The sequence below is a fragment of the Leptinotarsa decemlineata genome, unplaced genomic scaffold, assembly GCF_025532065.1.
Source record: "Leptinotarsa decemlineata unplaced genomic scaffold, Ldec_3_MD MMD2_tig00026307_RagTag_RagTag, whole genome shotgun sequence".
NCBI classification, from domain to species: domain Eukaryota; kingdom Metazoa; phylum Arthropoda; class Insecta; order Coleoptera; family Chrysomelidae; genus Leptinotarsa; species Leptinotarsa decemlineata.
In genome coordinates this window covers 11,845,154-11,871,053 of record NW_027412681.1, presented here as the reverse complement: position 1 = coordinate 11,871,053, position 25,900 = coordinate 11,845,154, and the positions used below count along the sequence as shown (strand labels likewise).

At 35.2% G+C, this 25,900-nt stretch overlaps 1 protein-coding gene across 3 annotated transcripts; it reads left to right on the top strand.

Annotated features, from left to right (window-relative positions):
* The first annotated feature begins 8,311 nt into the window (after positions 1-8,311).
* LOC111516121 (senecionine N-oxygenase-like) lies at positions 8,312-25,786 on the top strand. Of its 3 annotated transcripts, none has more exons than XM_074181016.1 (7): positions 8,312-8,460; positions 15,532-15,721; positions 17,689-17,827; positions 18,629-18,928; positions 19,321-19,471; positions 21,700-21,863; positions 25,460-25,786. In XM_074181016.1, exons 2-7 carry the CDS (start codon positions 15,534-15,536, stop codon positions 25,751-25,753), a joined length of 1,236 nt encoding a protein of 411 aa, XP_074037117.1. In that variant the 5' UTR covers positions 8,312-8,460; positions 15,532-15,533; the 3' UTR covers positions 25,754-25,786. The 3 variants fall into 3 exon arrangements, with proteins under 3 accessions (XP_074037117.1, XP_074037119.1, XP_074037118.1); XM_074181018.1 differs by having other exon boundaries at positions 25,375-25,492; XM_074181017.1 differs by having other exon boundaries at positions 8,335-8,460; positions 15,485-15,721.
* The last annotated feature ends 114 nt before the right edge of the window (positions 25,787-25,900 follow it).

Sequence of the window (25,900 nt, the reverse complement as noted above, 5' to 3'; positions counted from 1 at the left end):
GGACTAATGGAAAACTGTTACTAAGTTATCACGGTCGTAAAAATCATTTTAGGATCCTTCATAAGTACAAATTTCATCCATATAAGATTAGGCTAGTTCATGAATTGAACGAAGATGATTTCGGTGGACGTATCGAATTTTGTGAAAGTCTCACTCCACGGATTAACTTGCATCAGAAATTCTTGTTTGAATGGAGAGGTGAATCGGCAAAATTGTCAGTATTGGAGTGATACGAACCCTCATTTATATCGTCAAGTTCATACCCAACGACCACAAAAACTGAATGTTTGGGAAGGAATTTTAGGTGACCATATCATAGGACCTTTTTTTATCGACGATAATTTGACTAGTGATAAATATTTGGATATGTTGGAGAATCGAATAATACGGTGCATCAATAGGGCAATTGAGAATGATATAAATTAATTCGAAAACAAAATAGTTTTTCAGCAGGATGGTGCACCTCCTCATTTTGCAGCTCCAGTATGACAATTTTTGGATGATCATTGTCCTGGTCGCTGAATTGGCAGAAGAGGTCTTACAGAATGGCCACCAAGGTATCCGGATCTCACTCCTGTATATTTCTTTCTATGGGTTGAAGTCTGAAGTGTATCATTTGGAATCAACAACAATAGAAGATTTGAGAGAGAATATCATGAGGCATTGCAGGTAAATAACTCCCGAGATTCTCAACCATGTGAGGGCGGCAATGGAAACTCGTTTGTACCATTGTATTGGAGTTGGTGGAAAAGTGTATGAACATCTACTATAGAATTTTTTTTTCTCATTGTCCAGTCATTAGATTTTGATTCAATGATTATTTAAAAATCTTTTTTTTTGATTTATTGCCTCCATTCGTCTCTAGAACGAATAATTGTTTACCTGTTTTTTAGTTTTCCTGCAAATCATTGTTTCAAAAGTTATCCCCCGCTAAACTTCTGAACAAAACATAGTATCAAAGCCGGACAAAATTTACGTCGAAAGGTTTAATTTCCGGTACTTTTTTAAACAAAAAATGACAATAGTGTTGCACCACTCGTCGCCAGGAAGGCGCTTTCATTTGTTTTCCAAATTGAAAGTGGTGGGTCTTGACATAACTCGTTTGATAGGTATTTCAATTATCTATCCAACATTTATTAATTTTTGTAAATCGTATCAGTCTTTCCTGAAAAATTAGCAGTTATATTCTAGTTTCACAGTGTTTTGTCACCATACTGGAGTAATTTCGTTACTAGCACCTCTTATTCCAATCATGAGCTCTGAAGTAGAGTGCGGTTGTGTAACATAAACTTTAGATTTCATCAATCCTCACAAATATCTGAGAGTTTCATATCAGGTAATGTAGCTGGTCGCTCTTGTGGACCACATTCACTTGTTCACCTGCTGAAACCTAATATTATTCGAAAACTCAGTCAAGTTTGTCAATTTGCCAAACCGGTAGGCAGGTAAACGTTTTGAAAGAGCTCACTGGATCGCTTGATATGACGCCTCTAGACGTTTTTGAAGGATACGTAACATCTGAAGTGTACGATAGACAATTGCAATTCATTTCAGAAGTCGTACATAGAATAAGAGGTGCTTGCAACGATAATACACCTGGAACATTTCATATTGTGGGAAAAATTGTGAAGAGACCACTTATTTGTCATTTATTGAATGATAAATATTTTGAATATCCATTGGAATGGCTTTAATAGATTTTCACTTGATTCGTCGGACAAACCTGGAATATGAGATATAACAATAGTTGTCAGTTGCATTGGGTTCAATATGTCAATGTCTACGAAATGTTTCTGATGTGCGTTTTTATCCTAGAACAATTTCAAAAATTGTTATTTTCTGTAAACTGTCCTAGCCCCATACAAGCACTCAAATATAATTTTTTTACCAATATATAGTGTGTTGATAAGATTTATAGTTGAGTTGATTTTAAGGAACATTCATATAAAAAATTTTATAAATTTTTTGATGATCACATCAAGACAACAAAGTACGTTATGTACTTCTCTTTCCGACCTGCATTTTTTCGTGGGTGTTCAAAGAATTCATCATCATCTATATTATGGTCTCAGATACAGGAATCGCTCCTTCTAACATAACTTTCATTATATCATCAAGAAAACCTTCTTTTTTTCAAAATAATGAACTACATGGAATAAAACAAAATTCTTCACCAACAGTGCCGTTTCCGCGTTCATAAAATTAGCAAAAACCGATGCTCTCAGATGCCTTTCATTCCAATCCAAGATTCCACACATTTAAATACTCACTAGCACTACAAGCGTTAATAAAGTGTTAGTCGTGAACAAAATTTTTCAGCTTCTGAACGAACATCGAACAAATTAGAATAAGCCGTATGCTCGTGTGGGAAGAAGATGAAGAAAGAAGCAAGAAAGAAGGAGAATTACCTACATCACGATTCCGTCGCATAAAAAAATGGTACAACTGTTTGAGGTGTGAATATGGTTAAATGTTCAGGCATTGAAGAGGTTGCCAAAGAAACCCGTGTTCGGTCCACAGTGAAAATAACAGAGAAAATTCTTGGACGAAGCACTCAAAAAATAATAAGCAAACAGCAGACTGCAAATCTATTAATCTAGAAGTTCGGGTTGAAACTCTTCTGGTGTTTTCAGTTGTTTGACGTTTCGGCTTCGAGTTTGGAGACATTTTCAAGAAGCTATTACTACACTGAGGTTCAAATCTGCCTACTTCTCAGGGTTTTGTGACTTAACGACTACTCTCCAAGTTTGGTTGCTGGTCTTCGTAAGGGTCTCAATATGCCTACTCCTAAGCATCACTGTGGGGCCATAGTCTGGTATTTTCGTCCCAGGACGAGTGGGGGGGCGTACCGGTAGTGGGGGCAAGGGTGGAGTTGATAGTGGTAACGTAGAAGTGATCTTTACTGATGTTTTTATTGATGTATTGTATTATTAGGGCACTGAGGGACTGCATACCACATATACACTTCCAAAAAGTATTTCAAAGTCTGTCATCGTATCTTGAAATTGTACTTAAAGCTAAGAAATTATTCTGAAAAAAAAAAACAAAAAATGATGGGTGTGTAATACGATCAGGAAACTTCTATCTCGTTATTGAAAGTTTCGAAGAGCGGTCGGAGGTATCAGTGCTAGCAAATACAGTAAACCAGTGCAGTTGAAGTGAAGTAATAGTCAATTACGCTAACGTTTTCAAGTTGTATTTTTGAATCATGGAATAAAACTTTTAATTTATAATTGTACCACTTATTGAAAAATCTACAAACCGAATTATCCTTTATGCAATATACTGCCATTATAATAGAAAGCCTCTTTCACCATCAAAATGAGAAGATATTCATTGAGAAACGGTTGATCTCTTTATAGGAGATATTGATGTAAAGTATACAGGTTTCTCATAATTCAGCATAAATATTGAATGAGCAAATGCAGAACTTATTGCAACTGATCGATGTATGGTATGTATATGGTCTGTTTTTGTGATACTGATAAATAAAGCATTGTTTTTTGTGAAAAGTACTTTGAATGTACTTAATGGGGTGAACTGCAATGTTTGCCCTTTCTACACGTGTATAGAGATCTCAATCATGATTTTTATATATTTTTTAGATTGAGGAAGATGAAAATGCCCATAAACTCTAATTTCCTTCATAATCATGATCATGTTGTTCAAAAATTTTCTTTCAGACACAACCTTCTATAAACGTTTCAAAATATTGTGCATTTTGAATATTTCTATTTGAAACCGATCTTCACAGAATCTGCTGTATCTCAGTAGCTACATTATTAGTCAGAATTCGTTCAATGAACATGTTTCTGTTTAGATCTGTCTGTTTAAAATCTGTTTTTCCGTTATTTAGCTGTCACCCCAATATGAACGACAACTCTCAGAAGTTGAGAAACTTGTGCGAACTGAGGACTAACGAGGTCTTACTTTTCAACGTGTGATTCCTAACAATGAACATGTTGATTTTATATATTGTTTTCCTCAAATTTCTTCCAAGTATGTGACCATTGTACCATGTGACCCATTGTACTTCTTTCACAGGAGTTGTCCTCCTAGGTCATTGTCCACCCTGTCCTTTTCAAGAAGATGAACAGGTCATTAGGAGACATCTCTGTTACATTGACAGGTGTAGGCCAAGACTCGCCGAACACACACTCTCTTTGGCAATTATCACGGTGGCCTCCGCGAAGGTTTTGGAAGGTGAAGCGATATTACTGACGTTGCGCAGCTCATTCAACCTTCTTGGGGTTCCCTTCGTGAGGGCGCTTTCCTACAGGGACAGCCAGTTCCTTGCCTTTATTCAAGGCGGAGTTCTTGGCGCCCACCGCAGGAATGCCCTTGCTGTTGGAGGTGATCTCCTATGTCCAGCCTCATTCCAAGCGGTTGATTGGGGTGGACATTTCTGTTCATCCCCAGCCACCACCTTAGATTGAGGTGAGCACTTCTGTCCAGCCTCGGGATTGGTTTTTGTTGTTTTTGTTTTTGTGTTGTTTCATTCATGTGTGTTCCCACGAGTAGCAAGGAAAGAGTTGGTCACCTCTGGCAGAGCCCTGCACTACCAAAGGTAGGCTGATTACAATGAGGTTTCGCCCAGTTCCCCAAGGGGGTCGTTCGTGACCGCATATCACCCTGCGGCCATTCAGCTGTCGGCACGATTCCTTACACCTTAGCTTGGGTAGGCTGGTCCACGGTGGCATGTTTTGCAAAGGCTTTTGGGGGTTTCAGTTTCCCTCACCCTACTTATTTCTGCCACTGACCAGGAGTCCGACGACCCCGTCCGTAAGGCCACATTGGCTTCCCAGGCAGGACCTCCAGTCCTCTTGCCGTTCCCCTGGGGACGCGCCCGATAGGTAGCCCAACCCACGAGAATTACATCAGATATCATTCATTGTGTAGGAATCCTGGGAAGGATTCCTACACAATATACAACATGAATGGTGACATTTCACTTACATGGAACACTGTCATCCTCACTGGTAGTCATCGATGTTTCGCCATAAGACACTTGCCTTAGCGCTTCCTAGTACCAATTTGTATAATATTATAATATTGTGTGGTATTTTCTTATAATCGTGAGGGGAAATGTCATCGCCATTTCTCGAATTACAACTTTTAATTGAAATTTCAACTATGAACTCAATATTTCGACTTTGATCTCGAAATTTCGAGATTGAAGTCAAAATTTTCAATTTGAACTAGTTATTATGGATTTGAAATCGAAATTTCGAGATTGAAGTCCAAATTTTGAGTTTGAAGTCGTAAATTCAGAATTAAAATCGAGTTAAAAGTAGTAATTTCGAGTTTGAAGTCGAAATTACGAAACTGAAGTCAAAATTTCGTGTTTTAAAGTTGTAATTTCTCTTCTGCGCTTCCGTGAGAAGGAAGGTGGTTCTTTTTATTTTCTATTTGAATTGGTAAACAATCCCAGATTCGGGAAATTTATAAATTTTTGGCAACACTGCTAGAAGGGAGTAAGCATGCATCGCACCTCGCACGCCTGGCAGGTGTTGCTCTTGTCAGATTTGGCGATAATTTGAAATACTAACTCGGAAATGTGCACTCAGTGCTGTTTCTTGAATTAATTTCGCATTCTAAGGTACACGATTCTCGATACAATGCTCTTTCGAATCCGATTTATTCAGGTGAACCGTTAGCGAATGTGACTGTAGCTCTTCGATTAATTTTGTTAATTCCTGTTGTGAACATTCTAACATTTTCGATGATATCGCATTCACATTCGAGGAAAGAATTTCATTTCAAATTCTGACAAAAAAAAATAGTACCTATTATAGGTTTCGTTCGTCAAAATGCCACCCATTAAAAAAGTATTTTAGCGACATCTAGTAGTTGTCACCACTAAATTTATCTCATATTTAGAAATGGTAGAGCAACACTGGTATTTGAATACTTTTTGTGAAGTTGCCAATCCTGACTTGTCATTTCTTACCTACAAAACTGACGTTAGATGAGGTCTGCAAACTTTTGTTGCTGTAGTCGTAATTATTTATACTACATGTTCACTAAATATATTTGCTACAATAATACATTATTATAGCAAAGCTATATTGAAGAAATTTGAGATATTTCAACATACTTTTTTTTCATAAATTATTTATCAGAACAATGTGCTTAGATATCGTTTTCGGGGTTACTTTGAACGCGTTTAATATAAATGAAGCACCCTCAGAATATGTTGGAGATATAAAACTAGATGAATTTTATTTGGTTCAGTTTAAAGTGAAAGCTCTAGACCATCACTATATATGAAAAGTTATTTTCATTGATGATTTAGAAAACCAAAATGTTGAAATTGCATTTTTAGGAATGTCGCTTAAAGTGAATTATAAATTTTTGTGGCCTCAAGTACCCGATGAGGAAGTTATACCCATCTCTAACTTATTAACAGCTCTGCCAGTCCCCCAGATAGACAGAATAGGGGCCTTTTTGTTATGTGCAAATCATCTTCGCCCATATCTGAAAAGTTTGCAATAGATAGTTTAGATTCATTGTTTTCTAGGTACCTCCGTTTTTTTAAAAAGTACAATTATTGCCAAAAATTAGTTTAGTTACGTTTATATTAGGTATATTTTGAAGGAATACTGCTATTTTTCATGTTACAATGAGTGCATTATACTGTTTGTGAATAATAAAATACTTTAATTTATGTAAATTGTGTGTTTCTAGTTTGTGTGTTTCTAGTTTTGATATGTTCAAAGAAACCTTATATGAGAGGTTACATTGAAATCATATGGTTTCATTATAGGCGTTCAAAGAAACCCCGACTGTGGGGTTACTTTGAACACCCATAAATTGAACACCCATAAAATGTTATTGATAATTTTGAAATCTCATTTTTCATTCGCTGCCTTACGAGAGATATATAGATTTAAAACAAAAAACCGTTCAAAGTAACCCCGTTTTACGGTACCTATTTCCGGAGTTCCGAGAATACCTAAATTACTGTAGAACACTTTCACTATTTCTGGTTTCGAAAACTATAAAAAAGCTACAAATCAACGTATAGGTTGAAAAAAACCTGAAATACTTTTTCTATCGATTACATCCGTTGTTGTTAGGTGCGTTGAAGGGCACAACAGGGCTAAAGGTGATCGTATTGCCGACTCTTTAGCCAAGAAAGCGGCTGGACTAAGAATTTTAGGACCCAGTGACACTTACAACAATTGCGGAACTAGCCAAATGTTACACCCATGCTCAATCTCTAAACAGATGGGATGGAATCAAAGAATGCAATCTTACCAGGATTACCCTGGGCGACCCTGAGAAGCTGGTGACGAAGAAATATCTGGCATAACCAGGAAAAACCTAACGCTCAACAGTAGGATTTTTGACTGGCCACTGTCAACTAAGGCCCATATTATGGGGTTAGTGGACACACCTCTACGCAGGATGTAGTGTGAACAGAAAGATTAAACTGTCAGACATCTCTTATGCGAGTGTCCGGAGTTATCGTCAATAAGAGTGTGTGTTCGGCGAGTCTTGGCCTACACCTGCCTATGAAAAGGAGATGTCGCCTAGTGACCTGTCCACCTTCCTGGAAAGGACAGGATGACCTAGGAGGACAACTCCTCGGGAGGATGTACAATGGGTCACATGTGGCCTAAGTGCTGTGGACCCACACTCACCCTCCCTACTCTACCGATACAGATACAGATACAGAACATCCGTTTCCGCGAGACTTGTGAAAGCGAATGATTAACGAGGTCTCACTTTTGAAGGAGCGACGTTTACCACAAATTAGTTCACCCAATTGACGTACTCTCTCAGAGCATATCTCACAAATCCCCTCAGTCATTTCTCAGAACAGGTGTCAACTCTATATTCAGAATAGATATAGTTGATTCATGGGTGAAACAGCTGACCAGTAGGCTTGTGACTAGGTAATTACCGAATATATTTTTTGTTTTTCAGTACAGACTTCAAAATTACATTATTGATTAATTTATTCTGAAAGAGAACTATGATATTGTCAATTGCATAAGTAACCTTAAAGTTCCAACCGAAGAATATTTCGATAAACTTTTATGGTACCTACATGTTACAAGTTTATGTTAACTTTTTGCATAGCATTGTTTTACTGGATTCAATGCGTTTTCAATTCGAATAAATAACTTCGGAAGATTAAAAAAATTCAATCTTTAAAATATTTATTTTTTCTAAAAATTGTGTTTATTTCTGATAAGTAAATTTTAATCGCTTAACTGTGGGTGATAATAAATGTTTATTATAGTTGACAAATAAAATACCAGTGGTTTCATCAAAGTACAATTGTGATGATATGCACATGATGTTTTGACACACATGTTGTGGTCAAAATGGAAACTTCAGATAAAAGTCCAATAACCAATCTATTTGTCTGTGATTCGAAATTTTCGGCACCAATTTTCTTCAGTGTGTCGTCGATCTACCAGTGAAGCGTTCGGTTACAACATTTTTTCAGTGAGTATGGATAATTCCATAAAAAAAACTGCAAATCAACTGCATAAACAGTTTACTTAGATACCTACTCGTACTGTCTATGCTAGATCTGGTTTAATTTTCAATAAACAACAATGATATTTCAGGAACGATTAGAAAATTTGAGAAAAAAGAATAATGAAAGTTCTGTAGGAATGAAGATTCAAAGAAAATGAATTCATTTACCCATGTTTTTTGTCTGAAAACTGTATCGAGGAGAGATAAATACGTATAAGAAATGAAGAAAAGAGAATTGAAACTTTCTGTGTTTTTTACCACTTTTATTGTATACATTAATGTAGTAACGTTAGTTAAAAATAAAAGTGGTAAAAACATAGAAAGTTCTGTGGGTGATCTACTCTATTGATTTCAGCGTTGTCCTGCTGACAGATAAACGAGAAACATCTGCGAGACTTACCTCTGAGAGATATCTTGCTTAAATGTCTATCGTATATATTTCAATTGTGGTATTAGCCGGGGAAGTAGTTGTTTCCGGCAGGCATTCACCAGGACCTACGGTGTAGGTAGTTAGGGGAGATGAATATTTCGTGATTTTATTTGGAAATATTTATTTTCTTAAATTCACCTATTTACCATATGAGCTGACGGTATATCTGTTTAAAATCAGTTTTTCCGGTAACCAGTTGTCGCACTCCTACGAACGACAACCCTCAGAAGTCGAAACTTGTGCGAGCTAGGGATTAACGAGTTCTTACCTTTTTTACGTGTGATTCCTAACACGAGTTGGACGATAGCAAATGAAAATCGATCGTTCAGCCTAGGGCTTGAACCACCGACCAACATGGTGGTCAGTTCCAGTGGGTGAACAAAGCACCCACGTCGAATCGACCGGCTATCGACCGACCGTGGACATATTTTCAATATTTCATATGTCAAAAATACAGACGCAAAATAGCTTACGTTTTATATGGTTTTCCTAAAACTTATGAATCCTTATGTTTCATTAATTATTTTATCGTAACTTTTTATGAGATCTTGAAACAACTTGTGTTTTTATAAATGTAATGTTTGTATCACACTCCAAACAAAATGAATTTTTTTCTTTTGTAACTAAAGCTTTGTATGGAATAGTCATATACAAAGACTAATGGATTGAAGGAATTAGTTTCGCCATCTCTTATTCAGTAGCAGTAGCTTAAACTACGAATAATGCAGAATACTGTGAGACTATTTCATATTCTAAACTGAATAGTTTTCAGAATCGAAGTTGTTTTTCAAAATCTTATTGTATGTCTGTCTGTTCGTCTATTTATGTGACTGAACAATATTTGAGCTATTCATAAAAATTGTATTGGATTGCTTCTATAAACATATCCATAATATAACAACATCAGATATAAAGATATAGTCTATATATATGACTAATATCATTACTATTCACTACTGATGAAAAAATCCGTGTAGGTTTATGAATAATGCCCATGCCATACAAAGAAACTGCCGACGTTTGATAACTATTTAGTTTTTATGCCATTCGAATTGAACACGGGAGATTGCTCGACTAATTAATTCAATAATCATGTAACGCTCATGAATAGTTCGATAACATTTTTAAATTTTGTTTCTCATACTGTTTTAGTACTACTTCGTTGGGTAATAAGTTATTTTAAAATGCCTTCCCTTTACTTCTGTGACTATTTTGATATCTGTAAACTAACAGGAAAGTATCTTTTTCTCATATTTCTTACTTTTTGTCACGAGATGTCTGGAGCTTAACGTTCTTTTCTTTCGAAAGTGGCCCGAATTTGGTTGTTTTTTATATCAAGAAATTAATTTTTTCAACTTTAAAAAAATTCTTAAAAATTAAGATCTTTGTTCAAAGAAAATCTTGATACTGATTTGTATAGAAATGATTCGGCTTGTCATAGGTCATAGTGCCTTATGGTTAACATAAATCTAACACTTGTCTGAACTTTTGATATACTCCAAATAATTTCAGATTATTTATCGACCTTCAACCTTCTTATATATCAATATTCATTTGTTTATTCATTCAATACATACAGCAGACCCGAAAGTCCATTACAGATGTATATGTTACGGGCAACGTGATTAACTGGGCATTATTAATAAGGACCGGCCATTATCAATAATTCCCGACGGCCCGTGGAACATGTAATAAGTCAGTGTTTGAGAAAGCTTGAATTTATCACTTGGACCGGGCAGTATGAATAATTCTCTACTTGCAGCCGGGCACTGAAATGGACTGGTACACGGCAAACCTAGTCATTTCCAATTTCGAAGTAGGTGTAAAATCAGTCTTGCAATCATAATTTGACGGTTTAACGGAGATTGTAAGTGATGATAACTTTGGGGCAATGTTAAAAAATGGTGATTCCGGTGAAGGTCAAAACGTTATTATGGACAGAGCGGATGATGCCGTAAACGAAGACAGCGATAACATAGATGAAAACTCAGCCGGTGTTACTGTCTCTATTTCTGTTAAGATTGAACCTGAACCCCGTTCCAAACTGGAAAAACAATCTGACGATATTCAACCAGAAAATCAGCAACCTACTGTGGACATAATAAATGAAAACCCTCGACCAGACGATCAACAGCCTTCTGAACTGGATCAACATTCTGCCGATAGTCTACCAGAAAATCAGCAACCCACTGTGAATGTGGACATAATAAATGAAAACCCGCGAGCAGCCGATCCTTCAGCCAATATGAGCAATGGAAAGGAAAATTCTGATAATAAAAACGCTGCATCTTTACTCAACGCAAAATCAAATGAAATTAGGAAGGCTCGTAAAGCTGCTTGAGAATCACCTGATAAGCAAGCCGAAAAAATGCAAAATTTTCTATTGCAGAAATAGGCCAAAGCCTTCGCGTAAGGATACCGGATTTAGACCGAGCCAAGACGGATACTCGTAATATACTATTAATATATCTGTCGAAAAAGAAAAACTTTACAAACTTGGAACTAAACACGGTATTTTGAACCGACTGTACTCCAGAAATGAGTTTACTGTGTGTAAAGAAAAGTTCATTTTGATCGACGATGTTCCAAAAGTTGGTATTACTCTTCGAGAATGTGCTCGAAAAGACTCTCATTTTGATGGACAAAGGCTTCCAGCATTGTAACTGTAGTGGTCACTGTAATTCAAAACGTTGTAAATGCAAGAAATCAAATATTCTTTGCAATTCCAAATGTCACAAACGCTCATCTTGCAAGAATGAATAATTCTAAACTCAATAACTTTCTTGCGCGGTCCTTAATTATTAGATATTTCTGTTGATTTTTCTCAGTTTACTAATTTTTGAACTATTGTTCTTAAGTTATATTTTTAGCAAAATAAAAGTAGGGAACTATTGATGTTATTACATTTTCAACTATTTATTTTTTAACTACTATGCTCAATAGTTTATTTTCTGTTAACTTTTCATGAACATTTTGTAACTTTTTTTTCATTTTATTAACAAATTACAGTTCACCTTTTTTATTACTTTGCCCATGCTGTTTTAATTACATTGCCCAACTGAGTCGGGCATTATGAATACAGACCGGCCATTATTAATAGTGCACACATACACATACAATTAGAATTATGATCAATTATACATATAGTAAAATCAATTTTGAATGAAACAGAGAATCTGTTTTTTGAATTGTTGGAACGTTAGAAAAAATATATCTACACTGGAAACATTATTAACACTTCTATAGCAGTTATGGGAAAATGAAAATCATGCAGTGTATTTGAAACGGGGATATGAAATGTGTCACAGATTCTACATGAAATACGAAGTACACTGAATAGCATTTGAGACAATAGAGGCGAGCAATGTATTTGTCCATGTATTATTTTATATGCAAAACACTTATCTCGGCTCTACCTGAATTTTTTCGGAGATATCATCATAACCTCTCTCGGAATAAGCACCATGTTTTTTGAAATATGCATATTTCAAAAAGTGTTTTGAAAATTTTCTGAACTAGATATATGTTTCATATGGGACGGATTCCAAACGACACTGCAGTACTCTAATTTACTCCTGATAAGTGTTAAGTGGTTTTCAAAAAATGAAAGGTCTTAAATTCCGTTGCGTATCAAGAAACCAAAACTTCTCATTGAATATTACTGGGGTTTTTCCGACACCAAACCGTTATTTTAACATCTCGACACGTGTTTCGATCACCAAGTGATCATCTTCAAGAGGAAGATCAAACTGACTTCAGTTAGTTTGAATTAACTTCAGTTTGATTTTCCTCTTGAAGATGGTAACTTGGTAATCGAAACACGTGTCGAGGTGTTAAAATAACGGTTTGGTGTTGGGATAAAACTCCGGAACCAAAGATTCTGAACAGTGCGTCTCATTGAAGTTGGACTTCCATTGTCTAATACAATATGAATTAATTTGATAACCCTGACAAAAATCAAAAAGATTAACCAAAAATAACAATTTCATCAAACAAATTACAAATAAATTACATACAACAACAACCAAACAAATAAAAATTGAAATATTAATTAAAGCTGAAATATTTTTAAAAAATTAAGAATATTATTACCAAAAAAAAAGAAAAATAAAAATTAAAAGATTTCAAACCAAGTTATGTCACAACGTTTCGATTGTTAATATCCACAATCGTCTTCGGGTGATAACTGGACTTATTCCTCCGAGATCTGACTATTTATAGGTCATTCGAGTGCTTTCACGTATCCCCTCTTCCTTCTTTGGTTTTGGCAGGAGATGAACGTTTGGCGGGAGTTGGTCGTTTTTCGCTTGATTAGAGATTTCCATATGTTACGTATCTCTACGCTAACTTGACTAAATGCGTTGTTGGACAACATATACGCGGCCCCTTTGAATTTTCTCCTAAACCAGTGTTCCTCTTTGTGGATGATTTCAACTTGAGCCCACTTGATGTGTTGATGAGTCCAAACATGCTCTGCTGCTGGTTTCTCCTCGCTGTGTGTGTTTCTTGTGCTCAGCAATGCGAACTTTCAAAGGCCTCTTAGTTTCACCGATGTATAATTTTCCGCACTCGCAGGGTATCCGGTAAATGCAATTATTGTACTTCCTCTGATATAGGGAAGTACAAGTACTGGTTGTGGCGGCTTCTCTTTCTTGTGGAGTTTTTGCTGTCTTCTAACTAAGGCCTGTTCTACCATCACTTTGGAGTAACCATTCCGTTGAAGGTCATTTTTGATGATGCCTAGTTCCTCTTCGAGACCTTCCTTTGTATTTCAGAGCCCAAAAGCACGGTCCAGTAGAGTCTTGATGATTCCTCTCTTAGTCGATTGATAGTGGTTGGATTTCTGGTTCAGATACTGTCCTGTGTGAGTAGGCTTTCGATATACAGATGTTCCCCATTTAGTGTCGGCCCTCTTCACCAATACGTATAAGAAAGGCAATTCGTTGTGGATTTCCTTCTCCGGATTATAGGAAAGGATAAGACGGATTGGGTCCAAGTGTAACATCAGGACTTGCTTCAGATCTGGGAATACTATTCGTAGCAGCCTCACGAAAACCAGGCCACCAAACGCAGACTGCGATTCCAAGAATTGCATTTACCGGAAACCCTGCGAGTGCGGAGAATCATACATCGGTGAAACTAAGAGGCCTCTGAAAGTTCGCATTGCTGAGCACAAGAAACACACACAGCGAGGAGAAACCAGCAAATCCGGAATAGCAGAGCATGTTTGGACTCATCAACACAACATCAAGTGGGCTCAAGCTGAAATTATCCACGAATAAGAATACTGGTTTAGGAGAAAATTCATAGAAGCCACGTATATGTTGTCCAACAACGCATTAAGTCAAGCTAGCGTAGAGATACGTAACATATGGAAACCTCTAATCAAGCGAAAACGACCAACTCCCGCCAAACGTTCATCTCCTGCCAAAACCAAAGAGAGAATAGGGGATAGGTGAAAGCACTCGGTTGTTGTTGTTCTATGTAATTTATTTGTAATTTCAGTTTTTTGTTTCATAAAATTGTTATTTTCGGTTAATCTTTTTGATTTTTTTCAGGGTTATCAAATCAATTTATATTATATTAGACAATGGAAGTCCGAACTGATGAAATACACTTAGTACATAGTTGAATTTTACCGGTGGGATTTTACGTATGAATGTAATTATTTTACATTTATTTGTGTTTAAGTACAATTTATTACGAATACACCAAGTCAAAGAATTTAAGTCCTCCTGCAATGTGAAACAGTCTACCTCATCTTGGATTTCACGATATATTTCCATGTCATCTGCAGATAGTAATTGATGAGAAGTGATGTCATGGGCTATGCCACTTATAAATAGTATGAATAATAACGTTCCAAGATTAGACCCTTGTGGGACACTCGAATTCGCTCCAAAGCAAGAGGATTTTATATCATCACATTTAACATAACTACGTCGCGTCGGTCGGATAAATATAATTTCAGGAGCAACTGAGTATTAGATGATATGCCAAAATTGGACAGTTTCTTTAGCAGCTATTAATGTGATAGGTACTCTGTCAAACACCTTGCTGAAGTCCGTGTAGATGACGTCAACTTGACGCTCATTATCAAGTACTTCAGAGACAAATTGAGTTAAAACACAAATATTAGTTGCAGTACTTCTGGAGCCTTGATGAAGCCATGTTGAAAAATTGACAGTGAAGAACGGGCATGGTTATAAATCATATCTGATGATATAATTTCCAGAAATTTGGAAAAAACTGATATTAATGTAATTGGCCTGTAATTTCCAACATTTGTTACCTTTCCAGACTTGAATACAGGGCAAACTTTTGATAATTTCCATATTTTAGGGAAATGGCGATTTTTCACAATGGAGTTATATTGATTCAACTGTTTTTTGCTGGAATTGATTTTATATCTACAATTTGCTTAGAATTGTTTTATCCTTAATGAAAGATCCGTTTGCAACAATTGTTTCGTTCTTATCTCTAGAAATCATCATATTTATAATGAATACCACTGAAGTCAAAATAACAACAATAATAATAAAAATATAACTCTTACAGAAAATGGTGACACCAGGTGCATAACTAATAGCTGTTGCTTTTTATAGAAATGAAAATAGGCATAATCGGAGCAGGACCTGCCGGTCTTGAAGCATTAAGACTGAGCCTGAAAGATGGGCATACTTGCGAAGCATTCGAGAAAACTGAAAATATCGGAGGGATCTGGAACTATACTGACAAAACAGGCAAGGACGAGTATGGATTGCAAATCCAGTCTTCCATGTATCAAGGCTTGAAGTAATTGATTTTAGTTTCAATATTAATACACCATGATTCAATGCCCACATATGCAGTGCTAACAGGAATTTCAATTATATCAACTAAACTGTTCTTCAATAGTTTTTGAAATATTATGTACATTTTTCAATGATTTTTTTTGAATCAGAAAACTACAGAAAATTAATATTTTTGTAAAGACATGAATTGACAGAACATTTTTGAAAAAAATATTACGCCATTAAATTTGATTCTAATATACTGCGTGTTTATTAAACATGTGGCAAAAATTCAAGAGACTATTCCTTGGACTAATCTGAGGATATTTTGTCCTTTGATGATTTTTGATAGGGCGCTTTGTTTCGATGATACGGAGCGTAAAAGAATTTCGACAATAACAATTTATTGCCAAAAATTACATGTAATGTTTCTTAATCTTCAAGAACTGTAGGAAATGAATATCCCCCGCTCGATGCAAGAATCCAATCTTCTCATCGACTCCCTAACCCTCTCAAAAACACCAGGATCATTTCTGATTGCGTGTTACCCAGCAAATTGAATGTCAAAGGACAACATATCCTTAGAATAGTCCAAGGAATAGTCCCTTAATTTTTTGCCGCATGTTTAATCACCATCCTGTATAAAAGTGGAGAGATTTTGCGAGAATGAATAATTGTTATATCATTATAGAAACAAAGTCGCAAATTCCTATTAGTTACACAATTTTACACTTATCAACGCCTCTGGCCCGATTTTCATAAATTTCAATTGAATTTTCCTACTCGAAATACCTATCAGAATAACTATCAAAACATCTGAAATATGAGAAAAAAAATTGATTTGACAAACTGACGACGTTCGTTTTACAAATAACACTTCATTGTGAAATCCTTACTGAATAGTTAACAAAATGAAAACAGGTATTTCGCGCCTGGGGAAGTTATTATATAGTGAAACACCTGTTGCGGTTTTGTGAACTTTTCAGTGAAAATTTCACAAAGTGTTGGGTTTGTTATGGATTTTCATGACTGGAATGTATAGCCTCTGGACACCAGGGACATCTCAGAATACCTAATCCGGTATCCATGCAAGTGTTCAATGAATGTGAACAACTTTTTTCCCCATACTCGTGAGAATTTAATTATTGATCAGGTATTTTCGAGCGACTTCTCCGACTGTGAATGATATAGTAGTAGAAGACAACCTATTACACAGTAAGAATCGTGTTTTATGAGCTAATTAGCTATGGATGAGATCTTAGTTATACTTACTTTTAAATGGTTTCAAAAATTGATTGTAGCATTCAAACTTCCTTACAGTGTTTTCAAACACTTGCAAGTTATAGATATATTTGTGTCCAGGATCCTTGGTAATGTCTTTGAAGAATTGTTTTGATATGAGTGGAATGCTCTTCTTAGTAAATGTTTTATTGTCAATAAGAAACCTAAAATCCATGAATTAAACAATAACATAGAATAGGGGCGAAAAATGCGTGAAAAAGTTAGTGATGCCCTTTCAAGTAGGCCGACAAAAGCTCATCTTAACCAAACCCACTTTCAAAAACACAAGTCGAAGGGAAGTGATAGTCTCAACATTAGGGACACCACCATATACTGAAAAGCCTATGAGGCAGCTCTAGAAACTTGTTCGAACCGTATGGCAACCTAGTACTTGAACAGACCAGTTTAAAAAAAAATTAAACCAGTTTTTCATTAAATATTGACGAAATATCGGTTTCATGGTATATTTGAGGTAACTTTCACGATCAACCAAATTGAAAAAAAAATTTTTACTTTACTGTATGACAAAAATATCATTCGAACTGGAGTAGATATATGAACAACTGGTAAATGATATGATAAATTAATGAAAGAGCTGATGTATTTGAGGACTTCACCTTATCAAAGTGAAATATTCTGATTCCATCCTAAAAATACACCACTTGATTTTCAGTAAAAGTAATGGATACTTGAAAATTATATTTTCAGGACAAATTTGCCGAAGGAACTTATGCAGTATGAAGATTTTCCATACAAAAAGCCGAAGCATTCTTACATATCTTATCCAGAGGTTATGCAATATATGAATGATTTTGCAACAACATTCAACTTACTACCTCATATCAAGGTAATTCCAACCTTGACAATAACTACATAAATTTCACATTTTAATTTCTAGAAGCGTTTCGCTTCTCCTACCGTTAGCGAAAAGCGTCTAGAAATTAAAATGTTTGTGAAAATTGTGTAATTATTTTCATGGATGTTCTCTCTCTCTCTATGATGATGGCTTTTGCTACCGTTGAGGTGCATTAAGCCATTTCATGGATGTTACTAATTTTCATCAAGTAACAGATCAGTCCATTCATGATTTCAAGGTAATTGAAAGCTTGAGTAGTAAATATTTAAAAAAAAAATACAACCAAATGAAATAAAAATGGAAATGATTATTTCAAATTTTGAAATGGATACAGCAAGCTACCTTTGAAAGATTTGCATATGCCATAGTGAATATTCTTGTAGACCTATAAAAGAAAACGAATATATAGTGATTCATTGAGGAAGGGCTCAGGCAGCGTTGTTTTTCGTGAAAGCTTGCAAAGTAGCTCCTTCCCCCCATTATATTAAGGATAACATCGTCATATTTTCTCGAATTCACAAAAGACAATGATAAATTTCACACCTTGAATCACTCCCCCTCTTAGTAAACACGTATGAAAATCCATTCGATAGTTTTTGAGTTCATCAGGTTTATTATTTTGAGATTCATACCAAAGAAAGTAAAAATTTCGAATTGGCTTTCCTGGAAACAAGGATTCACTAAGAACGTTCCTTTTTTTCCAAGGTCATAGCGAGTTCGGATATTCACCGTTCGGTATCAATAGGGTTTTGTCATAAAATAATATTCTGTGATCTTCTCAATGTTTTTCAGTTTCTCAATTATGTCGAAAGAGTGAGCTATCTTCCGAATGGAAAATGGAGCTTGGAAATAAAGGAACTCAAAACTCAAGAGAAAGAGCAAAGAGAATTCGATGCTGTATTCGTGTGCATTGGAAATGTTTCTTCGCTTTCCATTCCCCACATTCCTGGAAAAGATAATTTCAATGGATCTATTATACATAGTCACGATTATAGAAAACCTGATTCTTATAAAAACAAGAGAGCTTTGGTTATCGGTTCTGGATCATCTGGAAAAGACGTTACGAAATTCGTGGCTAACGTAGCAGAAAAAGTTTGTTATAATTCCAGAAGCTGGGAGATATTTTTTCACTGACAATAATAATTCTTTGACAAATTGATCAAGCTTCGTTTCACAGTCATTTCACTTCTACTCAACTTGATATGAACTGGGTCACTAGTCACTAGATTTAGCGACTTTCAAACATCAAAAAAAGAGTTTCAACAAATTTCAGTCACACATTTATTCAAATATTCATTCTGCAGAACAAAGATAGTTAATTCTTCGAGAACGCAAGATTTCTCATGATGCATAATGAGTTCTCTTGAAAAACAATTTTTTCTTTTTATAATAAATCATTCCACAAAAAAGACTTCATGAAGCTTCTTACCCAAATATCAACGATATATTTCAAAAATATTATCATATTTAAAAAATGTTTATAGGTGATATTATCTCACAGAAGTCCATTGGATTCGTCATTCAAATTACCTCCTGGTGTGGTAACAAAACCAGTAGTAATGGAATTCAAGGAAACTAGTGTTCTTTTTGCTGACGGTTCCGAAGAAGATATTGATGCAGTGGTATTTTGTACAGGTATCTACCTACTCTTATGATTTTTTACAGAAAATATCATATCATATTCACTTCGCGTTCAGCTTCATAGATATTTTCCTTTTGTTTCTTCAGATATAAACTTCCATAAATGTTTTTGCTAGGTTCACGAATGAATATTGGCAAAAGAGGTGGTTATGGTACTGTTGGTAAACCAGTAATTCTTATCATTCTGCCGTCATGTCCGGTTTCAGCCCTCATGTTTTTCAATATGGTCAATATCTGGCCAGCGTCAATGCTACCTTCTCCTCCCTTTTAATATTTTCTTGATGTTGGTTCTAGACTCTCAAACTTCTAGTCCGCCTATCTTGCTGCTAAGCATGATCTAGATGAATCTTCACTAAGAACTTTCCTTGGTCAGAACATGCTGCGTTCATTCCTTCATTATGTTATTGCATATGTTCTGTATTTCTGTAACTGAATCTTCGGCATAGCCCAGTACTCTATGCTCATTATGGTCCAGAAGACGTAGTAACATATAAGTTACAAAGTTTCATAATAGTCGGAACGTTTGATATCACCAGTTCCATTCAAGCACGATCTACGAGCCCAGAGTGTGTTCTTTCTAACCGTGACCAAGTCATGAGAGCCTATGTTCTAATATATGTTGTTGTGGTGGAAACAAACCGTGTTCTGTGGAAAACCCTTGCTACCCGTAACATATATACTAATCTTCCTCTGAGCATGAAGTATATCCATCAGCAGCTTATCGCGTCGATTTCTCCAAGGACTTGAATCGAATGTGCTTCAATATTCACTGAATCAACTTTCGTATTCTTATAATATTATTTCACCTATTCCGTTATCTGACATGGAGTTATTTCATACAGATGAAGAGATCTGAACCCAATGATGTATCTGTCAACTAGTTATTTCAATGTTTCCGATAACAACGATATGGCATTGTCCTTGATAAAAAACTCACCTTGAACGTCCCCTTAGAAAATATTTTCTGATTGTTTCGGCCGTTACTTGATGAAGATCCATAGTAATTTCAAAAACTATACCTCCAATTTGATCTCCACAAACTTCATTTGAAAAACATATCACAACAAGCTCTCTGGCTTACAGAGACAGGCTTGTCTGGCCATCAGTGGTGCCATCAGTACTACACCATCAGCGGCCATGAAGATCCTTCTAGATCTACCTCCTCTCCTCATTTTTCTGGAGAAAGAGGCTAGATGGACTGCATATAGACTTGCGCAAATTGCCAATTGCACAAACCAATTCAATGCAGAGTGCAACAGACTGTTGGTTGATACTGGAAGTCACAGCATTCTGGAAATGACCTCTGACTTTATGCCTCCAGTCAACTACGAACTGCTTTATGAAGTACTGTTCTCGAGTAGAGAGGACTGCTGATTCTGAAACTCCTTCCAGTTCTGGTGCAGGTGTTTTCAGTCGCAGACCCAGGACAGAGATATCAACCTGCCTAGGAATCTATGCGACTGTATTTCAAGCGGAAATGTACTCTATTGAATTGTGCGCGGAGAGATTGGAAGAATCCAACCTCATACACGAGTCAATGAAAATATTCTCGGACAATCAAGCGACGTTGAAAGCTAAATTAATCTAAATTAGTAGCAAATTGCCAATAACGACTCTCCTCGATAGGAAGACTTAACAGATTGTCTCTGGTCTGGAATCGTGGCCATACTGGCCTGGAAGGCAATGAGACAGCTGATTCTCTTGCAAAGTTTGATACCAAATAGTTGTTGGACAACAGTAGGGATGAACTATCATGTCTAACAGGCCTTCTTACAGGTCACTGTCATTTGAGTTATCATATGCGGAGACTCGGACTGTCGGAAGACAATGCATGTCGCCTCTGTTTGGAAAATCATAAAACAGCAGAGTACATACTGGGGACCAAATCAGGTTTTTAGAGTTCGGTAGAGCCGATCACCATCTGATCTGAACGACCATTCACCATACAAACTAATCGGCTTCGTTAAGAAGCTGGGTTTATTTATCTGATCAGGTACATCTTTTTGGTTTGGTTTTCACTACTCCATCTTCATGATAAATAATTAGGAAAATCACAAGCTTTTTTCCAAAAACAAACTAATCTCTCCTAAAAATATACCCCTCCAAATTGAATTTTTTTTCAATACTTAGTTAATTTATGTACAGGCAAAATTTTTTCTGACATTTCTGATCAAATTATTGACTTTCTCAATATTGTTTTGTAATTCAGTTATATTTTTTAGGTTATCTAATTGATTTTCCATGTTTATCTCCGTCGTGTGGAATAGAAGTAGATAATAAATGGGTGAAGTATTTATACAAAGACATTATAAATGTAGAACATCCAACTATGGCAATAACTGGAATGTTATTTCCTATTTTCAGATTTCCTCTTTATGGAATTCAGGTAATTTTATTTAACTGAATTCAATAAGAAAAATGTTTATGATACTTTTATTGTTTATCTCCGTTCAGAAGTAACAACCCTGAATTATTTTTTTTTCTACTTTTGTATCGTGAAGTCAACTGAAAGATAGAAAAAGGAAAAAAAAATTTTGGAAAGTTTAGCACTTGAAAACAAACTTAGAATGATTTGAAACTCAATTACTTTCAAGCCGCACTAATTTGCATTAACGATTTTGATGTACTAACAATTGGTAAAATACGGGATATGTAAGTGTAAAGTAAACCCGTGTTAAAGTCCTGCTGACGTCAGATTTCTTCATTTTTTCAAACCACCTAGTTTTCAAACTATTTGAAAGTATTTTTGAGTTATTTCTCAGGTTGCTTTTCCAAAAAAAATAATGATATTATATTTGAAATATTCTGAGATATTCTGCTGCAGTTGTTTATTTTGTTCGTTGCCTCTTTTTTTTCGGCTTAGGGCTTCATTCACCAGTTAACAGTGTCAAAACTATTACTACTTCATTGTAGTTGAAACACCTCCAGGCTCAAACGAAAGTGTCGTATATGCATCAATGAAACCAGTCGAGTATAAAAAGGTTCATGATTTGACATGTCTTTCACTGATGAGGACCATGCTCCGAAATTGGTCTTGAATAACGTCAAAAATATAATTTGAAGTTCCTAAACACTAATAAAGTATCGATACATTTTTTGTAGATAATTTCATGATCCACAATTTTTGTCTGAAGTATTTTAATGATAAAAATTACCGTTTTGCTGAAAATCGCGAAAAACTAATTTTTTTACCTTTGACCTTGAATAAAATTTTTCCATACAGGGGAGAAATGGAGAACTTTTTGAATTCTATTTTTGGAGGTATTTTATATAATCTTACTGATTTTCAGCTTGGTGAGAATTTAGGTAGCTTCGAATGTCTACATTGACCGGACTATATGTGCTGCACTTTGTTTTCATGTTATATTTTATTTATTCGTTTATAAACCAATTAAAATTCACTTCATTTCTTTCATTCTCCAACATCAGAGTGAAATTATAACTCATTACGAAACATAAGTAATCCTCTCGCAGACAAACTAAATAGTACATTTTGTAACTGGACATCATTTGCAAGAGGTCTTGCTGGACGAAGCCTCTGCAGAAATTTTCTTTGAGAGGAAACTTTCACAAATATCTATGGGATATAATCCAGTGTCCGTTGTGGTATTATTTAGGAAAGAAGTCACTTTTTGACAGATTACTGGATACGATCGTTGAGAAAAGTGAATGTTAAGAATTTCAGTTCAAAATATTTTTCAATGTCTCGTACGTGTTGATAATAATCACTTGAAGTTCTTTGGTATTGTGTGATTATCGAAACGAACTCTATCATTATGTGGAGTTTCTGGAAGTTTGTTTTTCTGTGAATTCATTTATCACTTACCCTGTGAATTCACATACTGAAGAAATTTATGTCTGACATGACTGAATTAATAATACATTAAATACAGTGTGTCCGCAAAGTATGGAATAAATTCGATATATTCAAAATCAAAGGTCGTTTCACAAAAACCTGAAATACGTCGATTTTTAATTTTAATATTCTATATTTAACAACAAAATTTCATCATACAGGGTGATCCATATTAATGTGATGACGTCATCGGTAATTTTTTAAATGCAACACCCTGTATTTGGTATCAGTTTTAGATAATCAGTAACAAGCTGATTCCGAAAAGTTATGGTACTTGAGTCTAACGGACAGAATTTGAAAGATGTGCGCTTAGAAAATAAATTTTATTGATATCTAATAAAAGTAGAAATTAATTAATTATTTTTTACTTTTTTCTAATTATTAATTTAACAATGGGACAGTAATCCAGTAATAAATACATGACTATTTTGAATGTTCGAACTGTAGTCCTTGCTGTAGTTGACAGTAACTGTGCTAACAAGTATTTCTTATTAATTTCAAAAAACTAGGCGGCTAGTTTTTGTTGTTATTGTGAAATGTCATTATTTCGATTGACGTTCAGTAACTGTTAAATAGGAGAGTAGTTGTTGTATTAATTCATGAATTTTCTGTAGTATTGCTTCGAATTAATTTAAAGAAGTAATGAATTTAAGTGTAAAGCAAAGAATTGAAATAATTATGATGATTGGCTATGGAGACAGACCGCGAACTCAGATGGAAGTGTGTAACTTATTCAATGAAAAATATCCAGAAAGACGCATAACGCAGTCAGCAGTAAGTAAGGTTGAAAAGAAATTTCGAGAAACTGGTACAGTTGAAAATGCACGCAAATCAGGTCGTCCTTCTGTAAAGGATGATACAAAACTAGATGTTCTACTTGCTTTTGAAATAGATGTGCACACTTCTGTTCGTATGGTTAGTCGTGATTTCGATGTCAGTAAAACAACTGTACACAAAGTATTAAAATTGGAAAAATGGCATCCCTTTAAATTGAATTTAATTTAAATTAAACGAGAATGATCCATATAGAAGAATATAATTTTGTGAAGCCATGATGGATAACTGTCATCGAGACCGTCTCCTCGTAAAAAATATATTTTTTTCTGATGAAGCCACTTTTATATTAAATGGTGGGGTCAACCGTCAGAATTGTAGGTACTGGGCCAAAAAAAAACCCACTGGATGCGTGAGCATCATACACAATACCCGCAAAAGGTATATGTATGGGCTGGCATAATAAGAAACAAGATTATCGCACTTTTTCGACGGTACTTTAGACGGGCCAACATACCTTCAGTTTTTAAGGGGATATCTTGTATCTACTTTAATTAATTTATTTCCCAGTAGAATTCATCCTGGTAGTTTTGATGAAAGTTTATGGTTTCAACAGGATGGTGCGCCTTCACATTATGCGGCAGATGTTCGAAGGTATCTCGACCAAATGTTTACGAACCGATGGATTGGTAGAAGTGGACATATTGAATGGCCAGCGAGGTCGCCAGACTTGAATCCGTTGAATTACTTTATGTGTGGTAATCTGAAGAATGTTGTTTATAAAACAAACCCAGCAAATATTCAAAAGTTGAAAGAGATAATTCGAACAGAAATAAACAATACTTCTCAAGAAACCATGAACAAGGTTCAACAAGAATTTATTCAACGTTCAGGTTATTATCATATACAGCAAGGACTACAGTTCGAACATTTGAAATAAAGTTATGTATTTATTACTGGATTACTTTCCCATTGTTATATTAATCATTAGAAAAAAATACAAAATAATCAATTAATTTATACTTTTATTAGATATCAATAAAATTCATTTTCTAAGCGCACATCTTTCAAATTCTGTCCGTTAGACCCCAAGTATCATACCTTTTCGGAATCAGCTCGTTATGGATTATCTAAAACTGACACCAAATATAGGGTGTTGCATTTAAAAAATTATCGATGACGTCATTACATTAATATGGATCTCCTTGTATGATGAAATTCTGTTGTGAAATATAGAATATTAAAATTAAAAATCGAAGTGTTTCAGGTTTTTGTAAAACGACCCTTGATTTTGGAAATATCGAATATATTCCATACCTTGCGGACAGACTGTATGTTATGAAACATTTCAGGTAAGATTTTTCCTATCGTATTTGAAAGAAAATTTTTCAACAACTAAAGAAGACATGATGAAAGACATCACGAACCATGTAAAGACGATTGACAAACCCAACCTTCGTGCTCACGAAATGACTCTGGATCGAATCGATAAGTACTTTGATGACCTTGCCGAGAGCGGAAAAATCCAGAAACTCAAACCAGTATTCATCAAGCTTTTCAAACACATATGGAAGGACAGGCAGGATCAAAGAAACCTTTCTTATGATCTAGTCAATGATGAGGAATTTGTCGAAAGGAGCAACTAATATAAATTATAATTGAATAAAGATAAATCTCGATGTAATAATTTTCATTCCAAAACATACTCAACTTCCTCACTGTTCATAATTCCATATGAACAGTTTTTCATATCCTGTTAGGGTGTCATAATCAGGCAATTGATACTAAAGGTA